Source organism: Aedes aegypti, chromosome 3, assembly GCF_002204515.2.
Source record: "Aedes aegypti strain LVP_AGWG chromosome 3, AaegL5.0 Primary Assembly, whole genome shotgun sequence".
In the NCBI taxonomy this organism is placed as follows: Eukaryota; Metazoa; Arthropoda; class Insecta; order Diptera; family Culicidae; genus Aedes; species Aedes aegypti.
The window spans coordinates 313,976,340-313,999,320 of NC_035109.1; the positions used below are offsets into that span (position 1 = coordinate 313,976,340).

At 42.4% G+C, this 22,981-nt stretch overlaps 1 protein-coding gene across 9 annotated transcripts in view; it reads right to left on the reverse strand.

Moving 5' to 3' along the window:
* LOC5564744 (huntingtin-interacting protein 1) overlaps positions 1 to 22,981 on the reverse strand; it is a 99,853-nt gene that overhangs the window by 24,165 nt on the left and 52,707 nt on the right. For 6 of the 9 annotated variants that reach the window (XM_021852409.1, XM_021852411.1, XM_021852412.1 and 3 more), the window contains exons 2-7: positions 18,339 to 18,923; positions 5,081 to 5,502; positions 4,544 to 4,605; positions 3,730 to 4,476; positions 3,313 to 3,422; positions 2,437 to 2,475 (exon numbers count right to left, since the gene is read on the reverse strand). In XM_021852409.1, the coding sequence (XP_021708101.1) occupies positions 2,437 to 2,475; positions 3,313 to 3,422; positions 3,730 to 4,476; positions 4,544 to 4,605; positions 5,081 to 5,502; positions 18,339 to 18,371 (1,413 nt within the window). In that variant the 5' untranslated portion in view covers positions 18,372 to 18,923. The remainder of the gene's footprint in view (positions 1 to 2,436; positions 2,476 to 3,312; positions 3,423 to 3,729; positions 4,477 to 4,543; positions 4,606 to 5,080; positions 5,503 to 18,338; positions 18,924 to 22,981) is intronic. The other 3 variants (XM_021852414.1, XM_021852406.1, XM_021852407.1) reach the window with 2 other exon arrangements.

Consider the following 22,981-nt stretch of genomic DNA (forward strand, 5'->3'; position numbering starts at 1 on the left):
ATAATATTTATACATATAATATACATAATACTAATGAATACATGAAAACGACTTGTTAAATTCACGCAAGGCCCTTAACAATAAAATCAGCAACAAACTGCGGTTCCCGTAATAATTTACACCGAAAAAAAATTGTTTTCTACTAAATGTGAAAATTGTGACATGTTTGAAATGTCATAACTTTTTTGTTTATTGGTTTACCATCACCAAATTTTTATGGTAGATAGCTAATATAATGGACCGTTTTCCCTCAAAAAATTACGTTGGTATTCCGATAGGGTTTTGAGATATTTGAGTTTTTGTGTCAAAAATTATGTTTTTTAATGCAAAAAAAAATATTTTTTTACTGTGTGTATTTTTTTTGGAATCTTTATTTAGTTGTCTAACTTTGTTTCTTTAGTTGTCTAACAATCGAACAAACCGTTTTTGCTGTGCAGCTTTTTGAATATTTTTGAACCATTTTCACATACACCCTTTTGAAAAGTTAGTCGTGACTCAACTTGATGATTTGAATCGGAAAATGACGATTTAGATGGAACTGGAAAACTGTGCAAAGTTTCAGCTCAATAGAAAAAAATGAATTAAAAAATTTACCAAATTTTGGTGCTGTTGCTTGGAATCACTCAAAGGTACTATTGGAAAGGTATGAAGCAAGATGTACACAAGTTTGTGAAGTCTTGTGAAAAATGCCAAAAGTATAAATCAATAAATGTACCTAAACCGGAAATGACAATAACGACAACAGCAAATACCGCATTTGAAAAAGTTTACCTAGACCTCGTAGGACCTTTGATTCCTTCAGAAGGCTACGAGTATATCTTAACAACTCTGTGCGAGTTAACAAAGTTCTTAACCGCCACACCTATTAGAAACAAGACAACAGAAACAGTTGCGGAAGCATTTGTAAAATATGTTGTACTAAAATATGGAGTACCAGACAGAATCGCATCAGACAGAGGAACAGAGTTCCTCTTCAGTAGCGAAACTGTTAAACATCGAAAAACTAAACAGCACCGCTTACCACCACCAAGCAATAGGATCTTTAGAAAACACTCATAAATGTTTAGGAAATTTTTTGAGGACCCAATGTGACAACAAACTGTTTTCGTGGTCAACTTGGGTACCATACTATGAATTTGCGTATAACAACACAACACACTCAACAACGAACTATACTCCATTTGACTTAGTTTATGGCAAATTATCGAAAATGCCATCCAACATAATAGATGCTCAACCCGAGCCTATTTATAATGTAGATGACTATTGCAAGCAATTAAAGTGCAGATTGCAAATATGTCATAGCGAAGTTGAGAACCGTTTGATAGAGGAGAAAACGAAGCGAACAACAGAGTTTAACAAAACTGCAGAATTAAAAATTTACCATCCAGGAGATTTAGTTTGGCTTAAAAATGAAACAGCCAAGAAACTTGAAGCAAAGTATATTGGTCCATACAAAGTAATTGAAGATTTGAATCCGAATCTTAAAATTTTAATTAACAAAAAGGAAGATTTAGTTCATAAGAGTACGGTAAAATCATATGAAGAAAAAATAGAAGATTAGGTTAGACGTGTGGTGTATAATCAAGTTAAGTTAAATTTCAATAACACCATATAATTCTCATATATTTTACAAAGTATTAGAATTTAAAAACATTCTTTATTAATATTACCTTTTTACAAATACACTTATATGAAGTAACACAAAATATTCAAATATCTAAAAAGTAAAAAAATAACAGTTACATAAATGATTTAAACATTAAACTTAAGCTAATTTTTAAATTTTATTAGGTAAGGCGTGTGGTGCCTACCAGCCTTACTGTTTTTTTTAGTCGCAAGATCAGCATAAATACGCATAGTCCAAAGTATCAACGATCGGACGATTGCGATTATGCTGACGGCAGCGAAAAGAGTCACGTCCCTAGCTGCCAACCACACTCGAGTAAGTTAAATAAACATATTTTTCAATTCGTTCATTCTTAACGAGACTGTAACTAGCGAGTGGTTCTTATTCTGAGATATCACCACGCCAGCGGGAGTAGTGAAGAGTCCCCACACAAAGTGCAGTGCTAAGCACATCAAGAAGCTTTAGGAGCTTCTGGCAGAAGCTTTAAGAGCTTCAAGCAGAAGCTTTAAGAGCTTCTAGCAGAAGCTTTAGGAGCTTCTAGCAGAAGCTTTAGGAGCTTCTAGCAGAAGCTTTAGGAGCTTCTAGCAGAAGCTGCTCATGTCGTGCTCATGCTCATATCAGGGCAAGATATGAAGATGATTAATGTTTTAAATAAATGGATTAATCTTGCTGCTACGTACTGAGTTTTACAGTTAATTGTAATCGCGATCAACTACAGAAAAATGGAACGATTTGCAAAATGGATAGGCTCATAATTTTCATCTGGGCACTAGCAATCTACAGTATTCCACTAGCATACCATTCACCTGTCTGTAGCAGCTGATCTTGTATTCATGAAACTTGGTCTACGGCGGTCGGATTTTTTTTCCAGTTGGACGGTTCGGAGATTGTTTCGTATCGTTATCGCCGGCCATCATCATCGTGCGAAGAAGGGTGTCCGGTTACGATGAACCGACCGGGACCATCGAAGCATAAAAATACATCGCGTCCAAATAGTAAAAGTGATCGCGTTTAGTTTTTTCCAACAATTTGAAAATAAAATCCAGTTAGATTTTTGACACGCGCCGTAACGAGAAGAAAAAAAAGTGAGAGATGAAAAAAAACAGGTGCGAAGTAAAAATAAATCTATGAAAAAACTAACAACATTCAATCGATGGGTTGATTGCCCACGAAACAGAAAACGCCGAAAAACAACTGGCGTGGAAAAGCGCCTAATGAGATAGTAATAACCGCTTCGCTGCAATGGATGCACAATGGTCCGAATCGGCAATTTAGCAGGAAAAAAACTTTTTATCTCTGTTCTCGTAGATTTAGATGTGCGTTGACTTCAGAGAAGTTGTTCGTAATTGAGTTTCACATCTCTGAAGAAAAGCGTTGATTCTATAAGTTACCCAGACAACCTTATACCTTATATATAACGTATTCTTGAAGCTTGATACATTGTTTCCATTATTTTGGTATTGCTGTAAAAATATTGGACCAAAGTCACCACGCACGACGGTACATCCAAAACGAACGAGAACAGATAAAACACTTTTTTTCGTGCTAAATAGTCGATTCGGACCATTGTGAGATGATCAAGAAAAAGATCTACCCCCTTGCTTCCTTCCCTCTCAATCTTCACACTTTCGATTTCGATGATCGATCTGACGATATGACTATAAAAAAAACCGCGAACTCACCTGTCGAAGCAATTTGACGTGCTCATCCCGAATCTGGGTGTACATGGACTTGAGTTTCTGGAATTTCTCCTCGCTCGCTTTGGCTCGTTCTTCCTCGGCCTGGGCTTTCTCTGTTGTGGGGAAAAAACATAAATGGAAGATTATTAGTTGGTGTTAATTGATAGGAAATCGAATCTGGCGGTGCTAATGAATGCTTATGAGGGGGCGGCTTAGTGTTTGAAAATTACCAATTTTGTATCTCATTACTGGACTGCGATATATGCAAATGAAATGTTTGCCCACTAACGCCTAATGTTTTTTTTTTTGGTTCAGTCTTCGTGGTTTCTCTTTGAACGTGATTTGAATTCATAACAGCGCAAGAACCTTAAGTTTTCAAGATCTTTTCAGAAATAAGCTGCACCCCAATGATCAACTTACGTTCGAGGGTGGGTGCCGACTGCGCCCGCAGCTCCAGTTCCTCCTTCTGGATTCGCAGGTTGGACACCTCGGCGCGGGTGTCCGTCAGGTGCGAGTTCAGCTGAGCGATCTGGTCTTCGAGCCGGTGCTGCACGTCCCGCTGTTCGATCGTGAGCGACTTGACGTAGTTGGTAAGCCGTTCGATCTCCATCTGCAGGTGCCGAATCAGGTCGTCCCGGTCTTTGAGTAGGCGTTCCAGCTCCAGGACCTGCTTGCTGAGGGCAGCCGAAGGTGGCGCCGCCTGTTGGACATTGTTGTGGTGGTGGTGGTTGACCGGGAGTTCTGGAATAGGTGGGGCGGCTTCGGTGGTGTCTATGAGGCTGTCGGACACTACGGACTCGGTGTCGTGCTCCATGGGGTCGGAGTCGGGCATGACGACAACCGGCGCTTGGTAGTTGCCCAGGTCACTCTGCTGTTCGAAGTTTGGCGGAGCGTCCGGAAGCTTGGGTACGGTGATGAGGTTTACGAAGTACTGCAGGTTGCGGGATTGATTGTAGAAGGATTTCAGCTGATGGAAGATGGTCCGGAAGCGCTCCCGATGGCCAGTGAGTAGATCCGATGGCAGGTTGGCGTGCAGTTTGAACATTATCCGGACGACGAAGTCGTACAGCGGGTTGGAGTCTTGGATGCAGGGGATCAGCGGAGCCAGACGACATTGCCCCGCCGAGGTCATTGAACTGACGCAGAATGTGGTAATGGAGTTGAAGACTGGTAGGGTGATTTAAGAGTTGAACGATTAGGAAACGTGTGAGAGATTGTAGCAGAGATTACTTACTGGTAGCTTGTAAGGCAATGATGTCGTCTAAGTAATCGAAGATCTCCACCGCTAATTGAAAGCTGTTGAAGAATTGATAAATGTTTATTAGTTTGATGAGAATGAACATGAGCATGAGCATTGATGACCGTAGTTGCTAATCCGTGATTGACCAGAATAATCGAAATTTCACATGGAACCAATAGAAGAAATTTGGCAGCAGTGTATTATATCGAGAATTCCGAATTATAACGCGAATAACAACGCCAGCCACGTTCTTACGATCATCGTTATGCCGTAGTTATTATAGCGATTCGCCCATGGAATCCTTCAAGACTATCTAAAGGGATCAAGGAGGTATTCTTGCAGGGGTTTTACAGGTATTTTTCCAGAAGATCCTTAAGATATTCCTTCCGGAGTAACTCCAAGACTTCATTCATAGATTCCTTCCGTAGTTCTTATCTAAAGTTTTTTTTTCAAGAATTATTCCAGGAAATCTTGAGTCACTAATAACCCAAACCCTTATTGAAATACCCTCAACAAACTTAAAATACTCACTAGAAGTTAATATCGCCGCCGCCGATCTTTTCCAGCTCCCCCGGCTTCAGCGCCAAACTGCCCGGTATGCCCGGATTTCGGTCGTGGAACTCCAGCTTCGTCACCAGCAGTTTGGTGTAGTGCTTGATGCAGATCCCGTAGCCATCGTTCAGGTGTCCCCACAGCTTCCCGGCCTCCGTCAGCATTGACCTGTGTCGCATCGAGTGCTGACAACAGTTCGGATGGCCCTCGCGCAATATTTTGTGCAGCAGGTGACAGAACTTCCACGCCACGATCCGATTGTCCTGGATCGGTTGCCGTATGGCGATGGCCCAGAAGGCGTGCCCGCCCTTGCTGTGGAACGTCCCGATGATGGCCGCCCGGACGTGTTTGACCTTGATGGGCATCTCCTGCACGCTCAGCGCCTTCGAGATGCTCATGGTCTGCGGAAATGGATATGCGGGAATGGAATTAGCTTGCGATGTTCTATGCGATGTGCAACACACAAAATGTGAACAAAATTCTGACTGCAGTTCTTGAAAGTTAAAACCCATACCAGCAAAACCCTATTTGGGTTTTAAAAGATTGGTTCGACATTTGGAGTTATGACCTTTACAATTTTCTGCTAGATTTTTCCTGTGTACGGCGCTCATCAAATATTGAGAATTCAATACAATCTTTGGACGAAATGTTCTTCACACAAAAACAAACGTGAACATTCTTATTTCTCATCGTTCGTGGCACGACGACGCTCCGGTGACACAGGAGTGTTGGCGTAGGCTCAATAAGCCACGCGTAAAAAGCGTATTGCGAATAACATAGGAGAAAACCCGGAACTATCGGCAAAGACTCACGCGACAAAATAAGGATTACGATTGGAAGCATGGAACATGGAACTGCAAGTTACTTGATTTCGACAGGTTAACCTACGACGAATTACGTCCCCGTAACTTCGATACCGTAGCGCAGTAGGAACTTTGTTGGACCTGACAGAAGATGTGGAGAAGTAGGCATCGAGCGGCAATCTTCTACTAAAGCTGTGGCCTTGCAAATCAGCTAGGAACTGGCTTCATAGTATTGGGCAAGATGCGGCAACGCGTTATCGGGTGGCAGCCGATCAACGCAAAGATGTGCAAGATAAGGATAGAAACCCGTTTCTTCAACTATAGCATTATCAACGTACACTCCTCCATATGAAGGGAGACACGACGACGAGAAAAAGACGTTTTACGGATGCTCGCCGCGTGATGTGAAAATCGTTGTTAGTGACATGAACACACAGGTAGAACGAGAGGAGATGTACAGACCGGTGATCGGGCGGAACATCCTGCACGCCGTATCGAACGACAACGGCCAAAGATGCGTCAACTTTTGCAGCCGTGGTGTGGTAGTCAGACTACTATGGAGGCTGTATGGATGCGCTCAAAACTTTTGACGGTGGCCAAGTCGCGTCGGCCGAACCCCGCGGCTCAACATCGAGCGGCTACGGGACATAGAAGTAGGCCAAGAATACGCGAAGCAGTTGGAAATGTCCATACCAACGGAAGAGCGCCGTCACTGTTAAAGTGACTGTTTGAACCGAATTTCTTAGCAGCGGAACCACAAACACTGTAGTTTCAGGGCAACTATAACTGAAATGTATTTATTGATTAGCTTAATATTTAGTGCATGAATAGCCTTAATTACTTACAAATCTTCAGTAACTCACTTCACCTGAATTCCTCTCTTAGCTAACAGCTTCTAGGTTATGTTTTACCTGATATGTACAACGTTTTAGGATACAAAGCATGATCATTTTTACTTTTAGCAAATAGTTTTTAGATTTACTTACAGTGTTTGTTTAAACGTGATTGAAAAAATAGTATTTTAATGTGTTTGTGCTTAACGCTTGTAAATAGGATAATAAATTCTGTACCCATGAAAATAGAAAATTTAAGTTAGTAAACTAGTTGTTTTATGTTTAGTTCAACAATTTTCACTCACGAATAGACAGTTTCGAAAACTACCAATTAGAATTCAGCGAAATTAACTAATTTTAAAGAGTTCAGTTGGAGAAAAATATTGTGGTAATATTAGGATTTGCGGAGATTCGTTCAGCCACTTGCACGATTGTTTTGGTAATAACGCTACATCATCATCCTTTGACGGCGGTGACGTATTGACCCTGAAGGTCCTATGCAAATAATGCGAAAGCAGTATCCGCAGTTAGAGCTGTTCGCCGTCACAGTCTCCCTCCCGTGAACGTCCCCGGATAACCTAACTAAGTTCACCATCTTCACTGACGTCGAGCAGCGCCAAATTCACCGCTGGCCGGCGATGCAATCCTCCAGCCGTCCTCACCCATGCTTGACGGATCCTTCCATCCGCGCCGGGTATCACCTTCTCGACCCGTCCTCTTATCCATTGATTCCGAATAGCTCCGTTCACGACTAGCACCAAGTCGCCAACCGCAATATCCCTCACGTTGTCAAACCATTTCGATCGTCGCGATATTACTGGCAGGTATTCCTTTAGCCACCTCCTCCAAAATCCGTCCGCTAAGTGTTGTGCAAGCTTCCAGCTGCTTCTGAGGGTCGAGCGATATTCCATTGGTAAAACAGAAAGTTGCTTGACTCCAGTTGAGCTCCCGAGTAAGAAATGGTTGGGAGTAAGTGATTCTTGGTCGGCGGATTCTATGGGAATGTAAGTCAACGGTCGCGAGTTTATCATTCCCTCGGCCTCGATGATAACTGTTTCCATCGTCTCGTCATCCGGCTTCCTAGTAGCATGGATAAACGTTCCTATGGCCATCTTTACTGAGCGGACCATTCGCTCCCACACTCCCCCCATATGGGGAGCTCCAGGTGGGTTAAAGGACCACTTTGTATTACCATTGGTGAAGATAGCGGCTAAGGTTTTGTTGCGCTCTGTAATCTGCTGTTTCAGTATATTATTTGCTCCATGAAAATTCGTCCCGTTATCGCTGAATATTTCAGCTGGAGGACCACGACGTGCAACGAACCTTCGTATCGCCAAAATGCAAGACTCTGTTGATAGAGTATGAACCACTTCCATATGAACCGCGCGAATACTCAGACAGGTGAACAACGCTACCCATCTCTTGACATTGCTTCTACCTTGTTTCACCAGTACTGGTCCAAAGTAGTCGAGGCCCACATATGTAAAGGGACGAACAAATGGCGTGAGACGTACTTTTGGCAATGGAGCCATCGCTGGTGTATTCGGGACAGTTTTCGATACACGACACCACATGCAGGATTTCTCCACCTTAGACACTAATGCACGCATTTTTGGAATTTGAAAACGTTGTCGCATTTCGTTAATGACCGTTTCTCGATTGGCGTGTTGATAACGGCGATGGAACCAATCTGTTAACAGCCACGTGATAGAGGATTGTTGAGGAAGTATTGCGGGAAACTTTGCTTCGTACGGCATATATGGAGCAAGATCAAGTCGGCCCCTCATACGAAGTACTCCAAACTTATCCAGGAAGGGGCAAAGCTTATAAATTTTACTTGATTTCGATACGGTTTTGTAAGAGTTTTTGCCAAGTTCTTCCACTTCATCGAAGTAGTATTCTTGTTGCGCTATCTTCCATAAACTTTTCTCGGCTACTATCAATTCAGCTTGAGTAAGGATTCCCGATTCTAGCGGAATTCCTTGCCGTTTCCGTTTTATATTATCGACGAAGCGATGGACGTATCCTAATGTTCGTTGAAGGCGTTCCCAACGACTGAAGCGAGCCACTTTGACCACTTGCTCTGATGTGGAAACATGAACATTACACATTCTGACCTCTTCTGAGGTTGCTGGAAGCTGTTTTTGTAGTCGGGGCCACGTATCCTCTGGTTGACGTAAGAATTCCGGACCGCGAAACCAAACACTAGTTTCATTAAGATCGGGTCCCGATCCCCACTTCGTGGCAAGGTCTGCTACGTTCGATTTAGTAGGAATCCACCGCCATTCAACTGCTTCCGTAGTAGACAAGATTTCCGCTACACGAAAGCCAACGAACTGATGATATCTGCGATGATCTGAATTTATCCAGGCCAATACTGTCCGAGAATCGGTCCAAAGTATTCGCTTGGTTACTTGGAGCTTATGCATGTCTATGACGTTATTCAGAAGTCTCGTACCTAGGACCGCAGCTTGGAGCTCTAGACGAGGAACGGAGAGCATTTTAAGCGGCGCAACCTTCGATTTCGCTGACACTAACACGGTGTCAACTCCAGAATAGCTAGTCACTCGGAAGTATACGACACTGGAATACGCTAGTTCACTAGCGTCCACAAAAACGTGTATTTGCAGCGTGGAGTAAGTGTTTTGGGTGGCACCAGCGTAGTAACAGCGGGGAATACGGAGCAAGCTTAACTGCGGTAGATAGCTGCACCACAATCTCCATCTTTCGAACAATTCACTTTTGATGGTGTCGTCCCAGTCAATGCCGGAGGCCCATATGTCCTGCATAAGGATTCTTCCGTGGATTAAGTAGAACGCTATCAAACCTAGGGGGTCGAAGAGGCTCATAACAATTCTTAGCACTTCACGTTTGGTAGGAATGTGTGTCGCGACCAATATTTGCTGTAGGCCTTCCCGCAGTTCGAGGGAGTACGTGAAATGGTCACTTCCAGGGATCCATCTCATACCCAGTATTGATTCGGCGCATTCTTCTTTACCAGTTTGAAAAATTCTATCCATTGCTGTTGATTGCGCTCCTATACTCCTAGCGATTTCAGGTTCGTTGGACAGAAAATTTCGAATTTCAAATCCACCTTTTGCATGGATTTCCTTCACTTCCCGACCGACTGTTACGGCTTCTTCGATCGTTCCAAAGCTGTCGAGATAATCGTCGACGTAGTGGTGGCGAATGATTGCCTCCGATCCTCTTGGATAAACACCAGCGAAATCTTTGGCATTACAATTCTTCACGTATTGTGCTGAACTCGGTGAACACGTGGATCCGAAGATTGCAACGTCCATCACAAATATAGTTGGTTCAATGTCCGGTCGATCACGCCACAGAAATCTTTGGAATTGCCTATCTTCTTCACGTATTTTAATGCGATGGAACATTTCCTTTATATCGGCTGCTAATGCAAACTGAAACATGCGGAAGTTACACAGAACTGCTGGAAGCGACGTTACCATGTCTGGACCTTTCAGCAAAGAAGAGTTGAGGGACACGCCGTCCACCGTAGCTCTCGCATCCATGATCAATCGAACCTTGTTTTTTCTAGCGTTGACAACTACCCCTAGCGGCAGATACCAGCATTTCTCTGGCTTGGTAGTAGTAAGCTCATGTCTCGTGGCTTCGTGAGCATATTGCTTTGCTAAGTAATCGAGTATAATTGTACGAACACTTTCATAAAGCTGTTCGTTGTTGCTGAGTTTTCTCTCGAGACTGCGGAGTCGTCTATAGGCCATTCCATAACTATTTGGCATCCTTACGTTGTCCGTTTTCCAGAGCAGACCGGTTTCGAACCCAGTAGAAATTCTTCTAGTAGTCAATTCCATTTTTTCACGTGCGCGTTGATCTTCTTCAGATTCCAACAGAGTCGCTGGTGATACGATTCCAGAGTTATCCAAAGCTACATAGTTACGGACTAGCTGATTTAATTCTTGCTCGTGATTGGTCCATCCTCCAACGTGAAACCCACAAGTGACCGGTATGGCCTCACTAGGGGAACATCCATAGATGCTCCAACCAAGACGACATTTGGCTGCCATGGGATGACTCCAACCTCCTTCTCGGATTTTCAGCGGTATTGTAAGTTTCAGGTTGTCAAGACCAATCAGTAACTTTGGAACAACTTGTTCATAATCCTTTATTGGAAGACCACGAAGATGGTGATATTTTTCAGCCAGACTCTGGTAATTCAACGACTGAGCTGGGAGCATTAATTTTCCGACCGTCCGAGCATCCACAAGCTTGAACTGCGAACCTTGCGAGCCAGCTATATCCATCAGAAGTCGTTGAGAATCAGCTTCGTTGCGCGTGATGTTGCTCGTCCATAACAACTGAAGGGGTTCACAGGGTCCGGAAATTCCAAGTTTCGAAGCTATTTCATTCTCTATGAGTGTTAGTTGAGATCCTTCGTCAATAAATGCAAAAATATCAACCTTTCCACTTGGTCCGTAGAGTGTGACCGGTAAAATTCTGAACAGAGGGCCATCAACAGATTGTTTTTGATCCAGATGACTAGTAGATACTGCAATGGACATGACTGGCGACGAAGCATGTAACAGCGTATGGTGCCGCAAGCGACAGCCTGAAATTCCACAACCTTGCCAGGTTCGACAAGGCCATTTACCATGCTGGTTTAAACAGGTCCTACACAACGAATTCTGATTGACAATCTTGAGTCTGTCGTCGACGTTCAGTGATCTGAATTGCTCACAATCGTGAACACGATGACCTTCTGTTCCGCACGCTGCACAAGCCCTTTTGTGGGACTTTTCCGCATGGGTTAGGCTATTCGAAGAAACGATTTCCTCCGTATATGGTGATTCGGAATGAGTCTGTGCGTACCCACGCTCTCTGGGTTTCTGCTGTGCTTTGAACGGTTTGCTCACTGGATGATCATCCGCCACATCAAACGCTAGCTCCACGATAGAATTCATAAATGTTCCAAAGATCCTCAGGTCAGCATTGACCCTAGCGCCCTTATATGCTGCCCATTTCATTCTGTACTCCACCGGTAACTTAGCAACCAAATCATGAAGAAGAGAGGGGTTCATCAAATGCGCATTCTGTCCCGCGGTTTTCAGGTGCTCCACGAGGTTATCTACTGCCATCCCAAAATCGATGATACTCTCCAGATTGTCCATCTTCGGCGGTTGCAAATTCCGTATCTTTTCCGTGAGCGCCCGAATCAAAGTTTCTGGCCGACCATAACGCAACTGTAATGTTTTAATCACATGTGGCACACTTGCTGGGGTTAGGAGCCTTCCACGAACCATTTCCAAAGCGGGTCCTTTAAGGCAACGTTGCAATCGTATCAAATTTTCATCCTGAGAAAATCCACACGTAGTAGTAGATCTTTCAAAATTGCTCACCCAAATCGGCCATTCTTCTGGGTTGCCCGAGAACACTGGAAGATCTTTACCCATGACTTGGCGGGCGGCAAGTTGGCGATTCGTAGGACCGTCCTCGGTTTGGTATTCCATTACGCGTGGAGTCTCGTTCTCTGCGCCTTCTCGGTGGCGTGGCACACATATTGACTCGGAGACTCCATCAGCTTCCTTGTTATTTCCCTCCGTTGTTAACAGGTTCCGTTCTTGATTTCCTTCAGTCGGAGTTTCCTTGCCCACTAGTTTAGCTGCAAAATCCGTCGTCTGTTGCCCGCTATATCGCGGCGTCAACCCAAGCTCCTGGAGAGAATTCACTAGTTCCCTGTTAGTAGGATCATTCGAGGCAGAATGTTGTTCCGAATTTTCCAACCACTTCTTCACCTTTACACTCAGCTCAGATTCACTATGACTGACGCTCGACGCCCGACTACTTCCGCGTTGTGACTGTTCCCGGATAAGTTTAGCCTTTTCCTCTAAAGATTTTTTCTTGATAGCCATCTGATTTCTACGAAATCTTAACTCCTCGGCAGTCTTCTTCTCAAGAAATGCTTTTTCCTCCGCTAGTTTCTTAGCCTCTATCTCTAGCTCGCGGTCCCTAATAAACTTCTCTTGGGCAATTTGCTTGGCCCTAATCTGTTTCTCCTCCTCTAACTCTAACTCTTCTAAATGCTGCTGTTCATTCAGAACCTCTAGTTCTAGCGCAAGACGTGCTCGTGCACTAGACGAAACACTCACGGTTTTACTGGCATTTGTCTTCTTCGATTTATGGGAACCTGCTCTACTACCCGCTGATCGTGTTGTCTTCTTTGTCGCTCCGGTGGGAACATTCAGGTTTGCACCGACTCCTACGTTTGTCGCCACAACGGTTTTAGAGATGAGTCCACAGGGATGACACTTCCACGACTGGTCCATGATCGTATGATCAACTTTGGCACAGCTGTAATGGTACCAAGTATTGCAATCATCGCACGCCACCATGTCTTCGATGTGGTCGGGGCGGTTGCATGCCGTGCAGCTTCTTTGCCCTTGTGGATCGTTCACTTTCGAAGTTGCCATGCTGGAGGAATCGATGAAGATTTTTATAGGATGTTTGAACCGAATTTCTTAGCAGCGGAACCACAAACACTGTAGTTTCAGGGCAACTATAACTGAAATGTATTTATTGATTAGCTTAATATTTAGTGCATGAATAGCCTTAATTACTTACAAATCTTCAGTAACTCACTTCACCTGAATTCATCTCTTAGCTAACAGCTTCTAGGTTATGTTTTACCTGATATGTACAACGTTTTAGGATACAAAGCATGATCATTTTTACTTTTAGCAAATAGTTTTTAGATTTACTTACAGTGTTTGTTTAAACGTGATTGAAAAAATAGTATTTTAATGTGTTTGTGCTTAACGCTTGTAAATAGGATAATAAATTCTGTACCCATGAAAATAGATAATTTAAGTTAGTAAACTAGTTGTTTTATGTTTAGTTCAACAATTTTCACTCACGAATAGACAGTTTCGAAAACTACCAATTAGAATTCAGCGAAATTAACTAATTTTAAAGAGTTCAGTTGGAGAAAAATATTGTGGTAATATTAGGATTTGCGGAGATTCGTTCAGCTACTTGCACGATTGTTTTGGTAATAACGCTACATCATCATCCTTTGACGGCGGTGACGTATTGACCCTGAAGGTCCTATGCAAATAATGCGAAAGCAGTATCCGCAGTTAGAGCTGTTCGCCGTCACAGTGACCATAGGTAGCACCGCAGCAGCAGCACTAGGTTCAGCGAATGCGAGCCAATGCGCCAGTTGAAGGATGTTGAAGAATGTTGCAACACCGCATGAGATCGAACGAGGCGCGCAACAGACAGAATTCGCTCTTCGGGAGAAAAAAGCGACATTAAGAAGAATGAGATCGCGAAGCGAGGGAAGAACTGTTCCGCGCAAAAGACATACGGAAGTTTCAAGAGAAGCTGAACCGCTCACGCAAAGGCTTTATGCCACAAGCCGACATGGGCAGATTTTTTTTTTGAATTTGTTTATCGGCATATCGGTCTTTTTACTCGAAGTAAGAGGGAGCATGGAGAAGAAAGCAATGAATACTAGATGGATAGGTACAGCCAGGCTGTCTTGGTAGTGTCATTCTCAAAACACACCCAAGCCGTTCCCATAGGGGACGTTAGCCACAAGGATGGACGTTCAAATAATACTGTTTCATATGGTGTGCCCTAGAGATCCTTTATAGAGAGATAAGCGGAAGTAAAATGGAATGATTTGGCAACAGACCAGCAGTGCTGATTTTGCTCGGCGTCGAGAATAATATTGTAACACGGACATGACTTCCTCATTGCTATAAAGTGTATTTTGTTTCGTTATAGATCTTTGAGCTATATATCAAAACTAATAAACAGCCAAAATCAAAAACTAAAAATCGCATTGACAAAAATTCAAAAAAGTAAAACATTTCATTTTTTTGCTTCATGCAAAATTACTTTTACCGAAATAATTTCAAGCGGATTACATTACTCCTCAAGAAAAGTTCAAAACAAACATAACGCATGTTCGAATATAAAGGATTTCTAGTATGCCCTCTTCAACATCTAATCCAATTTCTTTCGCCGTTCCTTTACGGTACCTATCCATCTAGTATTCATTGCTTTCTTCTCCATGCTCCCTCTTACTTCGAGCAAAATAGACCGATATGCCGATAAACAAATTCAAAATATAATTAGGGGCTGTCCATTAATTATGTAAGAGTTTATGGGGGGAGGGGGGGTTTGAGATTTCTTACACGCCATACAATTTATTTTTAATTTTCATACAAAAAATATTACCATGGGGGGAGGGGGGGTTGAAAAACCCCGAAAATTGTCTTACGTAATTAATGGATCGCCCCTTATCACGGTCGATACCTTTGTATGTAAAAGACATGGGTAGAGACCGTGACGGAAATTTTATCACAAATGGACGTGAGGTGATCGAAAGGTAACGGTAGAAGGTGTTATGAAACGGGCGGGCTCCAACATGCGGGCACCATCTTCAATAAATCCCGCCAGTTCATCTGTTTTGCTGACGACGTGGACATTGTCAAAGGTAAATACGTGGAAGACGAAATATCTGCTGGCTGGAGGAACCGAGCGCGATAGAGCTGGCATTGGTAGACACGTGATGATCGACGGAGTTGAGTTCGAGGTGGTGGACGAATTTGTCTACCTTGGATCATTGGTAACGTTGAATAACAACTGCAGCAGAGAAATTCGAAGACGTATCATGGCCGGAAGTCGTGCTTACTACGGACCCCACAAGATCTTGCGGTCTGGTAAATTTCACCTCCGTACTAAGCGTACCATTTACAAGACACTGATATCAGAGGACCGGCAAGCTCTAGGAGAACGGCGTATGGAGGAGCTTGCGCAACTTTACGGTGAACCCAGTGTCCAGAAAGTATTCAAAGCTGGAAAGGTACGATGGGCGGTACTCCTCTATGGGCACGAAACATGGACCCTACAAGCAGAGGATCAACGCGCACTTGGTGTTTTCGAACGGAAGCTGTTGCGAGCCATCTACGGCGGAGGGCAGATAGAAGACGGAACGTGGTCAAGGTGAATGAACCATGATTTGCATCAGCTGCTGAGAGAACCAACCATCGTAAACCTCGCAAAAAAATTGGAAGGTTGCGGTGGGCTGGGCATGTCACCAAAATGTCGGACAACAACCTAGTGAACATTATTAGCAGTGCGCCGCGAGCAAGATGGGTCGACCAAATTTAGGACCATTTGCGGACCCTTTGCAGAATGCCTGGCTGGCGACGGGCGGCCATAAATGACCGGGGCAATCGACGTAGAGCACAGTGGCGAAAAGAGACTAGCGATTGGACTTCCACGTGGAACTGTACATCTGTCAACTTTATAGGGAGCACACGCATACTCGTTGATGTGCTCAAGGACTGCGGATTCGTCATTGAAGGGTTAAAGGGGGTTTGTTGAAAGGGATCAATTGTGTGAATGTTAAGAGGTAATCATACCATCTACCAGAGCTGTGGCAACACACGAGCTGGGAACGGATTTTATAGTGATGGGTGATATGCAGAGGCGCGTGATCGAGTAGTGGCCGCTTAATGTGAGAATGTGCTAGTTGAGAATCAAAGACCGGTTCTTAAACTTCAGCATAAAAAACGTGCACAGCCCTCACTCCGGAAGCTCTGATGACGTTAAAGACGCTTTTAACGCTTTTACGGTCATGCTGCAGCAAGGAACTCGGCAACAAACCCACCTGGAGAAAATGGAGTGCGAAGAGATGGAACAGCTGTGCCGGTCTCAAGAAACATTCTATCAGAAGCTCAACGCTTCCCGTGATGTGTAGGGATAAGGATGGGAGCATCTTGACGGACAAACGTGTGGTGATCGAAAGGTGGTACCAGAATTTCATTGAACACCTGAATGGTGCTGAGAGCACAGGCAATGAAGGTCGGGACAACGGAGGAAATGCCTTCATCGGTACTGCGGAGGACGGACACCAACCAGTCCCCACTTTGAGGGAGGTTAAGGATGCCATTCACCAGCTCAAGAACATTAAAGCTGCTAGTAAGGATGGTATCGGAGCTAAACTCATAAAGATGAACCTGAAGAGGCCATTTGTTTGCACCGGCTGATAGGCACAATCTTGAAAACAGAACAGCTACCGGAGGAATGGAAGGAATCTACAAGAAAGGCGACAAGTTAGATTGTGAGAACTTTCGAGCGATCACCATTCTAAATGCGGCCTACAAAGTGTTATCCCAGATAATCTTCCGTCGTCTATCACCTATAGTAAGCGAGTTCGTGGGAAGTCAACAAGCCAGTTTCGTTGACGGCCGATCGACAACGGACCAGATCTTTACTGTACGGCAAATCATCCAAAAATGTCGTGAATACCGGGTCCCAACGCATCACCTTTTCATCGATTTCAAAGCGACATACGATAGTATCGACCACGTAGAGCTATAGAAAATCATGGACGAGAACAGCTTTACCGGGAAGCTCATGAGACTGATAAGAGCGACGAAGGTGTGCAAAATTGTGTGAAGGTTTGTTTGGATCCGCCGGGGACTACGACAAGTTGATGGACTTTCGTGCCTGTTGTTCAACATTGCACTAGAAGTTGTTATGCGGAGAGCCGGGCTCAACAGCTGGGGTACGGTTTTTACGAGATCCAGTCAATTTGTTTGCTACGCGGATGATATGGACATTGTCGGTCGAACATTTGAAAAGGTGGCAGACCTGTACACCCGCCTGAAACGCGAGGCAGCAAAGGTTGTACTGGTGATGAATGCGGCCAAGACAAAGTACATGTTACCCGATGGGGCCGAGCGCGACAGGGCAGTGTTACGATAGACGGGGATACGTTCGAGGTGGTCGATGAGTTCGTCTACCTTGGATCCTTGCTGACGGCTGACAATAACGTTAGCCGTGAAATACGGAGGCGCATCATCAGTGGAAGTCGGGCCTCCACAAGAAGCTGCGGTCAAAAAAGATTCACACCCGCACCAAATGCATTATGTACAAAACGCTCATGGGGCCGGTAGTCCTCTCCGGGCATGAAACGTGGACGATGCTCGAGGAGGACCTGCAAGCACTTTGAGTCTTCGAATGTCGGGTGCTTAGGATGATCTTCGGTGGTATGCAGGATAACGTGTATGACGGCGGAGGATGGTCCACGAGCTCGCCCAACTCTACGGCGAACTCGGTATCAAGTAGGTGGCCAAAGCTGGAAGGATACGATGGGCAAGGCATGCTGCAAGAATGCCGGACAGCAACCCTGCAAAGATAGTGTTCGTTTCGAAACCGGTTGGTCCAAGAAGGCGTAGAGCTCAACGAGCAAAGTAGGCGGATCAAGTGCACTACGATTTAGCTAGCGTAGAACAGAACCTAGGATGGAGAGATGTGGCCACGAACTGAGTATTGTGGCGTGAAATTGTTGATTCAGTGTTTTCTGTTTACATTTAGAAACTAAACAAATGAAATGAAAATAAGCTGAAAAATTGAAAAGTGCTCAACTCCAAAATTCGAACTAATATTCAAAAACCCAAATAGAGTTTTGCTAATGTGGGTGTGTACTTTCAGAATTAGAAGACAGAATTTTGTTTACATTCGATGACCTTGAAAACTTTCACTGTTTTAGTGCAATCGTTACTGTTAGTATCCCAAGAACCAATCAAATCATGCATTACTTACCAGATTGTAATACTCTTTATCGGTCAGCGACATCTTGTGGTTGTTTAAAAATTATTTACAATTATCTACAGTATTATTCCTTATAGCAAAAAATCACGTTTCACTTATAGTCGATTAAAAACTCGATATGGCCACTATTGTTCATTTAGTAGGAAATCTGATCCGATCGATCCACCACAGTCAGTGGTTTATCAGCATGCAATCAATTAGCTGCAGGGTGCCTGCCTCCCAATTTCCTCCTATTTGATGCGATTACAGTTTCACTACATAGGTCATAGGCGTCGAAAGTAAAAGCCCACAATCATCTTGTTTTATGGTCACTCAATTATTCGATGTTTCTCGTTTTCTCACAACTGTTGCGTTTTTGCTTCTCTCGCCTTTCCAATCGTTGGCAGTGCGTCACCGTTGCTTGAACTAGGATTGATTTAGCTTCATCACAATTTCGTTGTGATAGCAAAAAAGCAGCTCGATCTCGCAAAAAACGCTTAGCAAAACGCGAGGTGTGTAAATTGATTATATGGATATGGTTCTTCTGGATGCTTGGTTGGAAATTGCGTTTCAGTTGCGATTTCAGTTTCATGCACTCTGAAAAAATAAAATGACAAACGTTGCAAATGTGATGATAAATTATCGAACTAGATAAGACAACGGCGCTGGAACTGGTTGAATGTGACCACAGTGAACAGTGAACTGATTCTTATTGACGAGAAGTGAACGATACGATGATATCAGATAACTCGAACATCAGTACGATAAAAAGTCGACGTGAATATATAGAACAATTTCAGCATTAAGATATCCAAACACGCTTGGAAGGTCTGATATAAAAACGGAACGGGAAGATATGTAGTTTTGAGTCCTAGTATGACAGTATATTTGTTTTATCTTCAGCAATCTTTCCATTAACTCTTCAAGGAATTTCCAGGAAGCCCTTATCCTCAAGACATCTCTTCATTAACCCCCCTAGCAATTCCTTCAGGAATCCAGATAGATATCCCTTCAGGAATGCATATTATTGTTTAAGTATCCATTCAGTAACTACTCCAGAAATTCCTTCAGGAATTTCTCCAAAAAACCTCCAAGAATTTCATCAGGAATTCCCCAAAGAATTTCTTAATTCTAGGAAGTATATTTGCAAATTCAGAATTCTGGATCCCTGTTTGAATTCATGGAGAAATCATTGTGAGAACTGCCTGTGGAAGCTTATCCCACAAACAAAATCCTGGAAGAAATTCTGCATAAATTCTTGAAAGGAGCAAAGGTCGAAAGAGATCATCATTTGATCTCAGTCAGGCAGAAAGTGTGATAAAGCCCAATGCACCCCACACACGCTCAGTCTGTTTGACCTACATTGGCTCCGCCCCCAAATTAGTCAAAACAATTTATGTTCGTACGACCGCTTGACGAGCTGTCAAATTTTGTACCAACATGATTCATCATATTTCCACAGACAAACAGACGTAACACTTAGAACAATTTTCTGAGCATGTTGCGCGAAACACTCTTTCGTGCAACAAGACCTACAGAAGGCGCTAGTGAGAAACGTCAAACACGTAGAAAAACGATGCGCGCGCCTCTGGTTGTGAGGTTTGCAACGTACCGAATTTGAAATGATCGTTAACTATGTGGTCGATGGAAAACTCGTCAGTGTTACGTCTGTTTGTCTGTGATATTAGGATTGATCTCTGCAGGCATAGTATGGATGTGATTATGCAACCGGAATGGAGAATATTTTCGATTGTTGCGTGAAAGCGATGCAGCAGACAAAACATCGGAATTCAATCAAGTAGTGAACTCTTGAAAAAGTTTGAACGATTTGACACGCAATTATTGTGGCTCATCATCAAACGCCAGTATTTTATCATTGGAAACATGTAGGGAGCACGATTGTAACCAATTTGGTCGATAAAAACCCCGAAGTGAATCAAGAAAATAACCAAGTAATTTCTTACCCCACATGGATCTATATTTTTTACTGGGAGTATTCCCGAAGGCAACAGTGGAATGTATTGTTAAATTTTGGGATGTTACTAGTAAAATTCAAAGAAATTACTCCTGGATATCCTCTACGAATGTCTTCAGTAATTTATCTAGGGGTTTATCCAGGCATTCCTAAATGAAATCCTCCATGATTCGCAATACATAAATTTATTCAAGAATTCCTTCACAAATTCTTTAAAGAATTCTTCCAATTATTTCACAGGGGATTGCTCCAGAAAATCCTACACGGATTCCTCCAGGAATTGTCTCAGAGAATCTATGACATTTGGTCAAATGGACATATGGTCAAAAAGAAATCAATTGCTTGAAGTAGCATATGACATTTTAACAAGAATTAAGTCGATTAGGGATTTTTCAGATTGTTGTACAGAGTGATATTTTGACGTTAATACATAATGATTATCCTAGAACAACATGATATTTTTTGTTTTTTTTTTGTAGACCAACAACGTTCATAAGCTATTTCGTGACATACAAACACCATTCCATTTTTGTACAGCGTAGATAATGATTATTGAGTAGATAGATTCGTTATTGAGTTCTGATGAATAGTATGTTTGCCCAAAATACACTTTTTATCCAATTTTCACCCTTTGTACAAACATTCTAGTTCAGTTTTCTCTCTGTTCAACTAAACGATTTTTCAATCTTCCATTACGAAATTTTTATAAAAGAAAAGCTATTCGAAACGTTTATTCAACCAAATGTCCTTTCAAACAAATGTCCTAAAGCCGTCTCAGGAACTCCTCCAGAAGTTAACATCAGATATTTCTCCAGCGATTCCACATAGAGTACAGCCAGGAATTCTCAAAATTCCACCAGGGATTCCTAAAAAAACCCTCTAGAGGTGCTGCCAAAGCTTGCAACAGGGGTTTCTTCAGAAACTTCTCCAGAGATTTACGTCAAAACCAATTACTCAAGTTATTCTTCCTTTAGAAAATCTTTCGAACATTGCTCCAAGAATTCGTCCGGAAAATCCTCTAGGAATTCCTTCAGCGATTCGTCCAGAAATTCCACTGGGGATTACTACATGAGATATAAGATTTCTTTAGAAATTCTTCTTAGACCAATACACGGGACCGAAACGTCGGGCTTAGCCAAACAAGCCGTTTTAATTTATTAGACTGAGAAAGCCATAAAATTACAATTGTCCTCCCAGTCGCAACACCATCACTAATTCTTCTTAGAATTATTCATGAAATTATTCTCAAGGGACTCCAACAGGAAAACTGTCAAAAATTTCTTCAGGAAATCCCCCATAGATTCCTCCTGTAATACGGTATAACCCCAGAAATTGTTTCAGAGAATCCAGCAGAAATTTCTTCAGGGATCTTGCAAAATTTTCCAAGGAATCCTTAAAATAATCGACCAGAAATAAACATAGAAAACTCCTACATAAATTCTTTCAATAATTTCCAACAAACTTCTCGAAGGTTTTCTATACAAGAAATTCGCCGAAAAAAATTCAACTAATAATTATTTCACAAATTCTTCCAGAAATTGTGCCAGGAATTCCTTCAGAAGTTCCACCAAAGCGACCATCAGAGATTCTTTTAGAGTTTCTCCCTGATATGAAACAAGAAATGCATCCACAAATAATAGCATGATTTCCTCAAGAAAATCCTCCAGCATTTCTGTCAGTCATTCCTTCAGAAATGCCTAATGAAAATTCTTTAGAGATTCCTTCAGCATTTTCCAGAGATTTCTTCCGAAAATTCTCCAAAGATGTTTCAAAAATTACCCAACAAATTCTTCAAGGTATTCCTCTTTCAGGAATCTTGACATACTCCTCCAAAAACTCCTCCTCGAATTCGTTCTAAAATTCCTCTGGAAATGTATCCAGGAATTATTTCTAGCATTTCTTTAAGAATTTCTTCAAAAAATTCTACAGGAAATCCTTCAGAAATTTCTTCAAGAATTTTTCAAGAGGATTTCTTTAGAAATTCATGCACAGCATTCTTTCAAAAATTCCTGCGGAGGTTTCTCTACAATTCTTCCATAAAATACTCCTAGAGATTTTTACAGATTTTCCTCCAAGATTTTTTCAGCAGTTTATCTAGAAATTCATCCAATAATATCTCTAGAACATTTGTAACTGATTCCTTTAGGTTGTTTTCCATGAACTCCTCTTTGAGTTACTTCAGGAATTTCTGTAGAAATTACAATTTTAGCAAGAATTTCTCCGGAAATACGTCCAGAAATATTTCCAGATAGTAGTTCGGAAACTCCTCTATGTATTCCTCCAGAGATTGCTTCTGAAATTTTACAATAGCTAGAAATTACTTAAAAGCTTCAACCAGATATTTCCAGGGATTCTCCCAAAAGTTGTTCCATGGATTTCGTCAGTAGTCTTTCTCAAATTCGGTCAGTTACTATTTCTAGAATTATTAGAGGTATTATTTCATAAATTTTCTTGATAAATCATTCAGGAATTCCTCAAAAAATAATCACAAGAACTTCCATGTAACAATAGAAGCTGAACAATAGTATATTGAACTGAAATATGCTAAACTACTTGGAAAGTTGTTCATTGGATTGCTTCAGAAATTCCTCCAGATATTTCTCCAGGGAATGATCCTGGAATTTCTTCATATTTTTTCCAGGAAAATAGCCATAAATTACTCCATGATTTTTACCAGGTA